We start from the raw sequence: 12,965 nt of genomic DNA, 5'->3' as shown, positions 1-12,965 counted from the left end.
CCAACTGATAATGGGATAGGGCAGGGGGCACCAGAAGGTGGTTTAGGGGAGAAGGAGGCTGGGAAGCAATAGCTGCAGAAACTATATAAAACTCAGGCGGAGGAACTTTCCTTAGACAAAAATTCACAGTCCTTCTGGCATTCAGCTTATAATTTTTCTTAAACTGAACTTAAAATTTCTATTTCTTCATTTGTATTCCCCTCTGTCTAGTCCTTGCAAGCTTGAAATTATTCTCCATGATAGAGAAATAAAATCTCAGTATCTGCTGAATATTGACTGTTTTACTCTATTTTCTGTAAAAATTACAGTTTGTCCCATGCAGCAATGCTGGTGGTCCCTAGCTTTCTTTACACTTCCATTTCTGTGGTTTCAAACCTAGTGCATCTCTTATATCAATCAGTACTTTTAATAAATCCAAATTCCTAAAAGATTCCCCCCCCCCCCAAAAAAAGACACTTTGAATTATACAACACTCACTGCTATGCTTTACTGTGTTTGAAATGACTGATGGAATAGAAAGTCTCTGTCATCTGCCTCTGCAATCTGAGTATTTGAAATAACACCTAATGAGTAGCCAGAAGACATCTGGGCCTGACAGAGAAGCAAGAGTGCCCTAGTAATAACTAAAATGTGAGAATTCTATCTTCAGAGAGGTTACATTTCTGGAAAGCTCTGGAGGCCACAGAGGCTGAAATCAATAAACTACGGAAGCAACTTTAATCTTTAAAATGTCAATGTGTTGGGCAGAGAAATCACTACAGATAGGCAACCTTGGTAGGAGGATTCTGCTTCCCTACAATTAAATAGTCTTGTTAAATGTTAACTGTGGGACCCTCCTATTATGTGCTGTTAGTGGGGGAGAAAAAAGAAAAGAAAAGTGTTTAGTCTGGCCTAGAATATATATCTTTATCATTTTTCACTACTTTTCTTTTTAAAGTACAATCAACTTTAAATAAACAAATATTTCTGTAAATCAATAATACCAACTTTTCCCCCGCCTCCCTTCCCCCACACACAAATAGGGTATTTCACTAGGAGATGGACCAAACTTCACTGTGTGGTGACTCCCTCCCCGCCAATTCATGCCCTACCCGGCACTCACGAGTTGGCGTGGATGAAGTCCAGATGCAGCTGCGCCCGCCTCAGAGTAGCATACTTGTCGCCCATGTCCTCAAACAACGACCCCGCGACCTAAAAGACACGGATGCCGGGCCAGGTAGTTGTCACTCACATCAACGCCCACGCCCACGCCCACGCCGACTCAGACAACCAAGCTCGGGAAATTCATACTCCCCCTAGCGGCCAGAGTGCGAAGCTCACCCTCCACAGCTGGCCTCGCATCTAGCAAGATATGTTGCTGCTGGCCTTGGATTCACCTGTTGAGGCATCTGAGCTAGACTTTTCTTCCCAAATTGAAATTTATATAACCTTTCTAAACAGTTATTCCCATCATTCTCCAACTGAGAAATGGAGCCCAAGACTGAGATTAGAATTTGATTACACATACACATAAAGAATGTGAAGAATCTGGAACTGAAAACAGAAACTCATAGATACTGAGAAATAAATTGATGGCTGCAGATGGAAGGGGCTTAGGGAGATGAGTGAAAAAGTGGCAAGGGGAAGGGGATTAAGAAATACTAGTTGACAGTTATAACAATAGTCAAGGGATGTAAAGTGCAGTGTAGGGAATATAATCAACAATATTGTAATAACTATGTACGGTGACAGATGCATACTAGACTTATCAGGGTGATCACTTCCTAAGTTATCTAAATGTACACCTGAAACTATACAATATTGTAGGTCAACTGTAATTGAAAAAAAGTTTTAAGTATTTAAAAAGAATCTGGGTGACAAGGTCAGAGGCGTGGGAAAAGAAAGTAGGTAGTTCTCCTTTACTTGTGCAATTTGTTACACAGCATCAGAGGTAAAGGTGCTTTGTGTTCTAACTCCAACTCTTACCTTCCTATGCCTCTTGGGTTAATCACATTTTCTCCAGTTGAGGGAAATAAAAAAAAAGAGATCAGCTAGAGCGAGAAAGGAAGGAAGAACAGAATTTGGGCTTTGTGGTGATATAGAGGCTTGTGTTTCATGAGAAACTTTTTCACCTGTTAGCTGACTTCAACTATTAGATGTGCTGGCCCAGCTCAAGAAGTAGACATTTTGTATATTCCAAAAGAGAACTGGCAGATGGAAGGTTGGGGAGGGAGAAACAAAGAATTAGTGGTTGGGGATAAATATAAAGAAGGGCTCCATATACCAACTGTCCTAACGGTATTATTCACAAAGCACTGAGTACCAAGCCACAAAAACCAAGCTGAAACAGGATTTGTCAAGAATGCTATATAGAAAAGTTCTGGTTGAGATGAAAAATTAGCTGACCTAGCTGACCTCTAAGAGATGTCCAAGTTTATTCGGTTTAGAGTTAAATGATTTGCAAACTAAGGTTGTTTAATAGCACTCGGCAAAGATTTTACATGATGGTTTTAAAATCTGAAATGAGTGCCTATTGAATAAAGAAATTGAACTAGATGTGTTTGTGATTTCTGGGAATCATACAAGCAATGACACTCTCAGAAAAGGAAAAAAATGATCAGTTTTAAGATAGTCATTCTACTTCTAAAGAGAGAAGTTTATCAGCTACTACACTTTTAGGAATCAGGAAGAGAGAGAATTTGAATGACAACCCAAAGGAACATGATGCTCTACTTTAATTTGAAAACTGGAAGTAAACATAAACATTTTAAGTAATTTTCCTGATTGCATTTTTGTTTTAACAGTGCCTGATGTGGTGGTGTTTTGATTGCGAAATTCTCTTTACTAAGCAACTTGAGCTATCTTTCCAATTTTTCCTTCCATAGAACTTCACAAGTATATTTTATTTTCACTTAATGGGCAAGAAAAGCTTGATGAGCCTCTTCTGGATTTATTTTACTACCCCCATTTCCAGCTGCTGTCTCAAAGCAATTTACTATTGGGAGGGCACTGGAGCCACTAGCCTATAATTAGTAAAAACTGTTATACCTAATTTCTACCAGAAGGAAGGGAGTGATTATTGCAGAAGTATTCCTTCTGATGATCTGAGCCTTTTTGTGGCCAGCCCCAAAGCCCTAGACCGTATTGATTGGCTTGGATGACTGGCACACAAGGGGATCTGTTAGATGGTGCTAAGAAAGAAGTCTGAGAGTCATTGCACACAATCGATCAGAGTGTTTTTCCCTTCTACATTTCAACTCTGCTTAGCCATCCTCCAGTTTTAAAGGCAAATCTGGTTCCTCTTCAAGTTATACTTTTGGAATTCCTTGTCTTAGTCACCTCCCTCAAACATGCCTCTAGATTCATTTTAATATTATTTCATGATAAAAATTGTGAGAGAAGAGCAGGGAGGAGAAATTAAAATAAGAATATCATCTATTCATCTTGTGGTTGATCTTGATTTTAAGGAGGGTAGATTTGGGCTAAAAGATTCTTTAGATTTTTCTGACTAAACATTTCAGCTTTGTGACATTCATACATCAATCACAAAGAATGGCACAAATCTTTCAAATTATATGCTCCCCCTTTCATTTCAATAATGTCATATGAACCAAAATTTCACTATTCTTCCCAAACATGTTTAAACTCAAGACAAAGTTTATAAATATAAAAAATAGATGCTTATATCAATCAATCATGCAAAATGTATGCCATTTCCTAAGAACTATAATTAAGAATTGACATAAGCATATTATAATAAACATAAAGCAAATGCTATTAAGGTGATAATGTTGGAAGAGGCCAACAAATGACCCTCAACTGATAATAGTGAAATCATCTCTCAAAGCACCATTCTTGTTTATTTTCTTGATTTTGTACAAGATTGAATCTGGTTGGTGTGTTTTCATCTCTTCAAATGTCAGACAATGGTGAGATTTTCATTACATCAATTATCACTTATCCAGTTAAGTAGGAATCTTTATACTTCAAGTATATAGAATGGTGGTTAGCACTCTGGAGACCATGGAGAATACAAAGTCTTGAGCTTGACCAAAGAGTGACAATAGAGAGTTCCAGTCAACATGGCAAAGTAAGTAAATGCCATGCTCACCTCCTCCCATGACCACATCGAAATTACAACTAAATTATAGAGTAATCAACTTGGAGAACCATCTGAAGACTAGTTAAACAGAAGTCCTATAACTAAGGACATAAAAAAGAAGCCACTTTGAGACTGGTAGGAAAGGGAGAGACATAAAACAGGTTGGTACCACACTCACGTGTGGTGATTGAGAACTGGGAGGAATATCTCCCTGAGGAGTGAGGGGGTCCCAGCCCCACACTGAGCTCTCCATCCTGGACATCAGTGCTGGAAAGAGGTGCTTCCACATCTGGATGTTAAAATCAGCAGGATTACATCTATCCAGTGAGATGAAATGCTGCTGGAAAACCAGGCATCCTCTTAAAGGGCCCGCACACAGAGTAACTTTCACACAGGTGCTCAACCTGGATTCTGGTGGAGGGACAGCAGCTCTGGAGGTGTCAGAGACACAAAGGGAAAAACTGAGTTGTATGACTTCAGGGTGAGGACTGGAGGGACAGTCACCATTGTTCCTGTGTGGAGCCCTTCCCCTACATTGCCAAATCTAAATTTGCGTTAGCCTGGTGAACTACAATCGCTTCACCCTGATGAAGCTCTGAGACCTCACCCCATTCAACTTGTGCATTGCTAGCTACTCTTTTGGTGATAAGCAGCTGCCCTTGGCTTGTACAGCAATCTTTCTTTAAAAACTCTCAAGTATCTACAGGTCCCAGGTGAGTGGTAGCTGGCCTTGGTGTGTCCTGAGACTTTCGCCAAGTGGCCCCAAGCTCAACACTGGCATCAAATCTGAATCTATATTAACCTGGTGAACACCACTTGCGCCACCCTGGTCACTCCCTAAGACCCCACTTTACCCAGCTTGCATACTTCCAGAGGCACTTTCAGTGGTTGAGCCTTATGGGCAGCCAGCAGGTGGCAGCAGGCCTTGGGGTTCCCTGTGCCTTTTGCTGAACTGCCCCAGGCTTGGTACTGGTGGCAACCAGTGTTGGTTCACAGGGCGGGCTCTCCCATGTGCCTCCAGATCCTGCATATCACTTTGTAGCTTCTACCAGACAGGCCTGGGCCAGTCACAGGCAGCAGCTGACCTTGGCATGCACCAGAGCCCCTCCCAAGAGGCCTCACAACTAACACACCCTGGGTCCAGCTTCAGACCACAACAGAGCACCACCTGATAACCCCCATAAGAGGTACACCCAAAGGGTTGTTTCAGCAGGCACCAGAGCCCTCTGGGGTGAATCCAGCTCCATGGGGTCAGCCCCTGCACAGCAGCTCCTATGCTGGGGCCATACAACAAGTCAGTCTGAGATTTAGTTTTACACACTGATATGGCAATAGCAATAAAGGCTCAACTACAACAGAAGGACACACATACTCACATAAGGAATTCTCCTGGAGCACTCAGCTTGGATGATCATGGAGACTGTGACACTGGGCCCCATAGGACACCTACTACATAAGGCCACCCTTCCAAGAATGGCAGACATAGCAGATCTATCTAGTACATAGAAAAAAAAAAAAAACACAGGGAAGCAGGCAAAATGAGGAGAAAAAAGAACATGTCTCAAATAAAAAAAAACAGGAGAACACTCCAGAAAATGAACTAAATGAAATAGAGGCAAACAATCTAGCAGACACAGAGTTTAAAGCAATAGTTATAAGGATGCTTAAGGAACTTAGTGAGAACTTCAACAAAGAAATAGCAAGCATAAGAAAGAACATAGAAACCTTAAAAAAGAACCAGTCAGAAATGACGAATGCAATAATTGAAATGACAGATACACTAGAAAGAATCAATAGCAGATTAGATGAAGCAGGAGATTATATCAGCAATTTGGAAGACAAGGTAGCAGAAAATACCCAATTGGAACATCACGAAGAAAGAAAGAATTTTTTTAAAAAAAGATAGTTTAAGGGATCCCTGAGACAACATCAAGTTTATTAACATTCACATTATAAGAGTAATAGTAGGAGAAAAGAGAAAGCAAAGAATTGAAAACCAGTTGGAAGAAAGCTTTTCTAACCTGACAAAGGAAAGAGGCATACAAGTCCAGAAAGTGCAGAGACTCCCAAAAAGGCCCACACCAAGACACATCATAACTAAAATGGCAAATGGTAAAGACAAAGATAAAATCTTAAAAGCAGCAAGAGAAAGTCAGTTACCTACAAGGGAAGCTTCCCGTAAGATTGTCAGTTGATTTCTCAACAAAAACATTGTGGCCAGAAGAGATTGGAACAAGATATTCAAAGTGATGAAAAGCAAGGAATTACAACAAAGATTATCCAGCCAAGCTATCATTTGAAATTGAAGAAAAAGAGCTTCTTGCTCAAGAAAAAGCTAAAGGAGTTTATCACCTCTAAGGCAGTATTACAAGAGTTGATAAAAGGACTTCTTTAAGAAAAAGAGAGGAATCAAAAATATGAATACTAGGGGGAGAAAAACATGGCATAGATGATATAGGCTTTGTTTATCCTTCTGGGGACCAAATCAAAGTTGTGACAGAAACAAGGAGCAAACAGTAAGGAAAATCACCTGGGATCTAAATGAACAAGCCGTACAATTAGGTAGAGAACTAAGAAATCGCCCTGCAATAGCAGAAGGTAGAATGGGATGAGGATGTAAGGCTGCTGGGTCTCAAGCAGTTGAATGAGAAAGAAGCCATAGCAGCATCAACAGGTAGCTACAGATGACTATTAGAGGTGCCAAGTCCGCGAGCAGATTTTCACAGTGACAGACCTGCTCACTCTGAGCGCCAGTGCCAGTTTAGTGGCACAGGGGGCACCAGGGACTAACAGGGGACACTAGGTTGTAGGAGTGAGAGCCAAGGCAAGACTCACTCTGTACAGAAGTTCCAGCAGTCTCCATTGTTCCTCTGTTGAGCCCACCCCCTTCCCAATGCATGGATACAGCACCACCATACCTGAGAGATCATCAAACTGGATAACAGAGGTCGCTCCACCCAGAAGATTCCCTGAAACTCCGCCTCCCTCGACTCATGGCCCCACTCAAGCCACATCCTTGTGCATTCTCTCTTAGTCAGGTGCCCCTTGCTGAGTGGCACCTAGACTCACACTGGTGGCAGTTGGCTTTGGTTTCTGGTGTGGCTTTTTAAGGCAACTATAAACACAGCATCTGTGGATTGCTTGCTGAATCATAACAGGTGGCCACAGAGTGGCATAAACTGGGGCTAAAGTTGGCCTGCAGCTGAACCCCAAACAGGACTGTGCCACTGGACACCTACCACACAAAGATATACTAATAAGACCAGGAGATTTAAGAGCGTTGCTTAGTACATAGAAACACAGAAATGCAGCCAAAATGGGAAGGCAAAGGAGCAGAAACCATATGAGAGAACACAACAGAGATCCAGAAATAATGAAGTCAAGCAATCTAACAGATGTACAGTTCAAAACACTGGTTATAAAAATGCTCAATGAAATTATGGGAAGTGTAGATGAATTCAGTGAGAACTTTAACAAAGAGATAAAAAACATAAAAATGGAAATAGAAATTATAAAAGGAAACCAGTCAGAAATGAAGAACACATTATTTGAATGACAAGTATATTAAATGGAATAAACAGAGTGAATAAAGAAGAGAATCAAATGGCCTATATAGAGGATGGGAAAACCAAGGACACTTAATCCAAATGGCAAGAAAAAAGAAGCCAAGACTATAATAATAATTTAAAGAACCTATGGGACACTATTAAATATAAAAATATACATGCCATAGGGGTATCAGAAATAAAATAAGACATCGAAGAGCTACTTAAAGAAATAATGAAGGAAAACTTCCCTAAGCTGCTAAAGGAAATGGACATAAAATCCCAGGAAGCTCAGAGAATTCCAAAAATCAAGGATCCAAAGAGGCCCACACCAAGACACATCATAATTAAAATGCCAAAGTTTACATACAAAGAAAGAATCTTAAAAGAAGCAAGAGAAAAGGAGTTAGTCACCTACAAGGAAGTACCCATAAGACAAGCAGCTGGCTTTGCAAAAGAAACTGTGCAGGACAGCAGAGTTTGGCACAAAATATTCAACATGATGAAGACCCAGGATCTACAACCAAGAATACTTTATCCACCAAAGCTATCATTTAGAGTCAAAGGACAGATGAAGAGCTTCCCAGATAAATAAGATAAAGGAATTTATCATCACCAAGCCAGTATTACAGGAAATGTTGAAGGGACTTTTTTAAGAAGAAAAAACATATATCGAAAACAGGAATAAAGAATGGTAATAACTACTTTCCTATCAAGAAGTACCTCATAGAAAAGAATTAAGTGCTCCAACCAAAATATAAAGTGGCTAAATGGATAAGAAAACAAGACCCTTACATGTGCTGCCTGAAAGAGACTCACTTCAGATTAAAAGACACACACAGACTAAAAGGAAAGGGATGGAAAAAGATATTGCCTTGGTGGACCTAGAGGATTTTGCGCTGAATGAAATGGGTTGGATAGAGAAAGACAAATATCACATGATTTCACGTACATGTGGAATCTAAAGAACAAAATAGACAGCAACAACAACAAAAGCGGAATAAATTCATAGATACAGAGACTATATAGAGAAATACTAGATGGGAGGAGGGTTGGAGGGGACAAAAAAAAGGCAAAGGGATTAAGAGGTACAAATGGATCATTGTAGAATAGATATGGAGATGTAGAATGTAGCATGGGGAAGATGGTTAATAATGTAATAAATATGTAAAGGGGAAGGGTACTAGATTTAGTGAGGTGATTACTGTGACTTATGTGAATCTCTCATCACTGTGCTATACCACTGAAACTGATATATTATTGTATGCCAACTATAATTGAAATAAAAAACTCATTGAGTTGTGCAATGTAAATATAAGCAACTAATTTTCTATTATATTTCAATAAAGATTGAAAAGAAAAAGAATATTTTTTGGCACATTTCGACCTATGTAGGATATTTGGAGGCTTGAGAATGTGCTGAAAATTAGAAAGTTAGAAATCATATCCAGTGTTAGAAATACCTGAATTTTAAAACAGTCAAATCTTTATTTTAGTTCTGTAATGTACATATTAGACCAGTTAACATTTCACAACTATTTTGGCACATTTCTAGAACTGTTTTCCTGGGAAATAAAAAAATATAGGAAAACTAAAATGGTGATAATTATGTACCTATCAATAATAACTTTAAATGTAAATGGATTAAATGCCCCAATAGGGTAGCTGAATTAATAAGAAAACAAGACCCATATATATGCTGCCTACAAGAGATCTACTTTAGATCAAAAATCACACACGGACTAAAGTTAAAGGGATGGAAAAAGATATTTCATGAAAATAGAAACAAAAAAAGCTGGGTAGCAATATTTATATCGGACAAAATAGACTTTAAACAAAGACTAAACTAAGAGACAAAAATGATAAAGAGATCACTCCAACAAGAGGATATAATCCTTGTTAATATTTATGCACCTAACATAGGAGCACCTAAAAATATAAAACAGATATTGACTGACATAAAGGAAGAGATTGTTAAAGGGAACTTTAACACTCCATCAACATCAATGGAAAGATCTTCCAGGCATAAAATCAAGAAAGAAACAGGGGTCTTAAGTGATGCATTAGACTAGATTGGATATAATTGATATTTTTAGAGCATTTCACCCCAAAGTAACAGAATATACATTTTTTTCAAGTGCTTATAAAACATTTTCTAAGATAGACCACATTAGGCTACAAAACAGTTTTCAAAGGTATCAAAAAAAAAAAAAAACTAGGAATAAATTTAACGCAGAAGGCAAAAGACCTGTATTTAGAAAATTATAAGACATTGAAGAAAGAAATTGAAGATACAAAAAAATGAAAGCTTATATCATGCTTATGAATAGGAAGAATTAACATTGTTAAAATGTCCATATTACTAAAAGCAATCTGTAGATTCAATGCAATCCTTATTAAAATACCAATGGAATTTTCCACAGAATTTAGAGCAAATAATCTTAAAAATTATATGGAACCACGAAAGATCCCAAATAACCACAGAAATCTTGAGAAAGAAGGACAAAGTTGGAGGTATCATGCTACCTAATATCAAACTATACTACAAGTTTAGTAATCAAAACAGCATGGTGCTAGCATTAAAACAGACACATATTTCAATGGAACAGAATAGAGCACCCAGAAATAAATCCACACCTGTATGGTCAGTTATTCTATGACAAAGGAGCCAAGAATATGCAATGAGATAAAGACAGCTTGTTCAATAAATGGTGTTGAGAAAACTGGACAGATAGATGCAAAAAATAAATAAAACTAAAACATCTTCTTATGCCATATACAAGAATAATCTCAAAATTAATTGAAGACTTAAATATAAGATCTAAAACCATAAAACTCCTGGAAGAAAATATAGACAGTAAACTCTCTGACATTGATCTTAGTAATATTTTTTTCTCATTCATCTCTTTAACAAAAGAAAAAATAAACAAATGGGACGGCACCAAACTAAAAGTTTTGCACAGCAAAAGAAACCATCAACAGGATGAAAAAACAGCCTACTGAATGGGAGAAGATATTTGCCATTAATGCATCCAAGAAGAGGTTAATATCTAAAAATATATAAGGAATTCATACAATTGATCACCAAAAAACAAACAATCCAATTTAAAAAAAATGGACAGAGGACCCTAATAGACTTTTCTTCAATGGGGGCATATAGATGGCCAATAGACATATGAAGAGATGTCCAACATCAGTAATCATCAGAAAGATGTAAATTAAACCAAAATGAGATATCACCTCACACCTGTCAGAATGGCTATCATCAACAAATCAACAAACAACAAGCTTTAGCAAGGATGTAGAGAAAAGGAAACCCTCATGCATTTTTGCTGGGATTACAAATTGGTGCAGCCACAATAAAAATAAAAAAATTTAAAAATTTAAAAAACAGCATGGAATTTCCTCATAAAATTAAAAATAAAAAAACTATATGACCCAGAAATTCCACTTCTAGGTGTTTATCCAAAGGAATACAAAACACTAACTTAAAAATATATATATAATCACTCCTATGTTAATTGCAGTGCTATTTACAATAATCAAGATGTGGAAGCAACCTAGGTGCCCATTAATAGATGATCAGATAAAGAAAAAGTAGTACATATATACAATAAAATATTACTTGCCATAAAAAAATAAGGAAGTCTCATCATTTGCAAAAACATGGATGGACCTAGAAGGTATTATGTTAAGAAAATAAGTCACATAGAGAAAAACAAATACTACATGATTTCACTTATATGCGGAATCTAAAGAACAAAATAAATGAACAAACAAAACAGAAACAGACTCATAGATAAAGAGAACAAACTGATGGTTATGAGGTGGGAGGGGGTTGTGGGCTGGGGAGAAAAAAGGTGAAGATATTAAGAAGTACAAATTGGTAGTTACAAAATTGTCTCAGGGACATAAAGTACAGTATAGGGAATATCATCAATGATATTATAATAACTATGTATGGTACCAGGTGGGTACTAGGGGGATCTCTTTGTAAATTATACAAATGTCCCACCACTTTGCTGTACACCTGAAACTAATATAAAATATTATTGGTCAAAAAACTATACTTTAAATGTGCACCATTTATCGTACTTTAATTATATCTTGATAAAGTTTGGCAGAATTTAAAGAAAAGGTTAATGATGGTATTAAATGAGTTTAAAAAAATGGCGATCACTTTGGGTTGGCTAACCCACTAGCCATTTTCCAAACATTTTGCTTTCCATCTTCAATGTTGAAAGCTTGCTCTCCTATAAAGCTTGCTATAGACTTGTCTATAGCAGGGGGTAGCCATCTGACTCAGTCTTCTTAAATAAGATACAAGCAGACATGTACTGGGTGGATTCTAGGAAGGCTTTTGCTCCCCTGATAAAAGCTACAGGCAGGGCTGCCTTTATCTCCTTTCTTGTTTCTATTTTGAGTACAGGTACAATACTTGAATTTTGGGGTGTCATTTGCATCTACGAGAGAAAGATCAGGAGGATCACATGAAGCTGTTTCAAATATCTTAAATTACTAAACCAAAGCAAGCAGTCACTCACCTCCAGAATTTTTATTATAAAACAAAAATAAAGTTAATCTTTATTACTTAAAGTAACTATAACTGGGTTTTCTTTTATTTTTAACCCAAACTATTCCTAACTGATAAAGCAAGACAGAGCATAATGCCATAAAGCACAAGAAGCATACTTTTTTTCCCATTGCTGGGCATCAACAAAAGATTATTTACTATGGACTGTGGTTTTTAAGTCTTTTCTTGCCAGAGGTAGTAAATGTGAGTTGAAAGGAAGGAAGACACTACAGACAGGAGCAGCAATCACAAAAAAGAGAGAGGAAGGAACAAGACATATGTATGTATACAGAATATGTAACTAGAACCATTAGACTGAAGCACAGAAGAGACAAGGTTGCCCACATAAGGAAGGAGATCATTAAAGAGGAGTTAGGATGTCACAATGAAGTTACATTTAGTGTGATATATAATTTGGAGCCATTATTGGCTCATCCAGTGAATCAGTCATTTGTTTGGTGAGAGCTAGCCCTGTAGCAGGTTCCAAGAATATGAAAATAAAATATCTTGTTACTGCTTCCAAGGAATTACAGTTTAATAGAAACAAGCTGTATCAGGTTTCAACATAAGAAACAGAAGTCAATCCAGGTAAATCAGACACAAGGAAACATAATACAGGGAAATGAATATTTCCCAGAAACATAGGAGGGAAAGAAAGGCTGAGGTCAGGACTGACTACTGGACAATTGAATTCAGTCTCAGACCATTAAATTGCAGAATAGAGGGCAACTTAATAGTGCCATTGCTACTACTGCCTTTGGTTACT

At 37.7% G+C, this 12,965-nt stretch overlaps 1 protein-coding gene across 3 annotated transcripts in view; it reads right to left on the bottom strand.

The window, feature by feature from the left end:
* MORC1 (MORC family CW-type zinc finger 1) overlaps positions 1 to 12,965 on the bottom strand; it is a 167,161-nt gene that overhangs the window by 147,822 nt on the left and 6,374 nt on the right. For 2 of the 3 annotated variants that reach the window (XM_016162470.2, XM_036219599.1), the window contains exon 2: positions 1,103 to 1,191. In XM_016162470.2, coding sequence (XP_016017956.2) covers positions 1,103 to 1,167 — 65 coding nt within the window. In that variant the 5' untranslated portion in view covers positions 1,168 to 1,191. Of the gene's footprint in view, positions 1 to 1,102; positions 1,209 to 12,965 lie in introns of those variants that run through there. The other variant, XM_016162469.2, reaches the window with a different exon arrangement.

The sequence above is a fragment of the Rousettus aegyptiacus genome, unplaced genomic scaffold (assembly GCF_014176215.1).
Source record: "Rousettus aegyptiacus isolate mRouAeg1 unplaced genomic scaffold, mRouAeg1.p scaffold_m13_p_4, whole genome shotgun sequence".
Lineage (NCBI taxonomy): Eukaryota > Metazoa > Chordata > Mammalia > Chiroptera > Pteropodidae > Rousettus > Rousettus aegyptiacus.
Note: the sequence above shows the minus strand (reverse complement) of the source record. Positions and strands in the feature narration are given on the sequence as shown.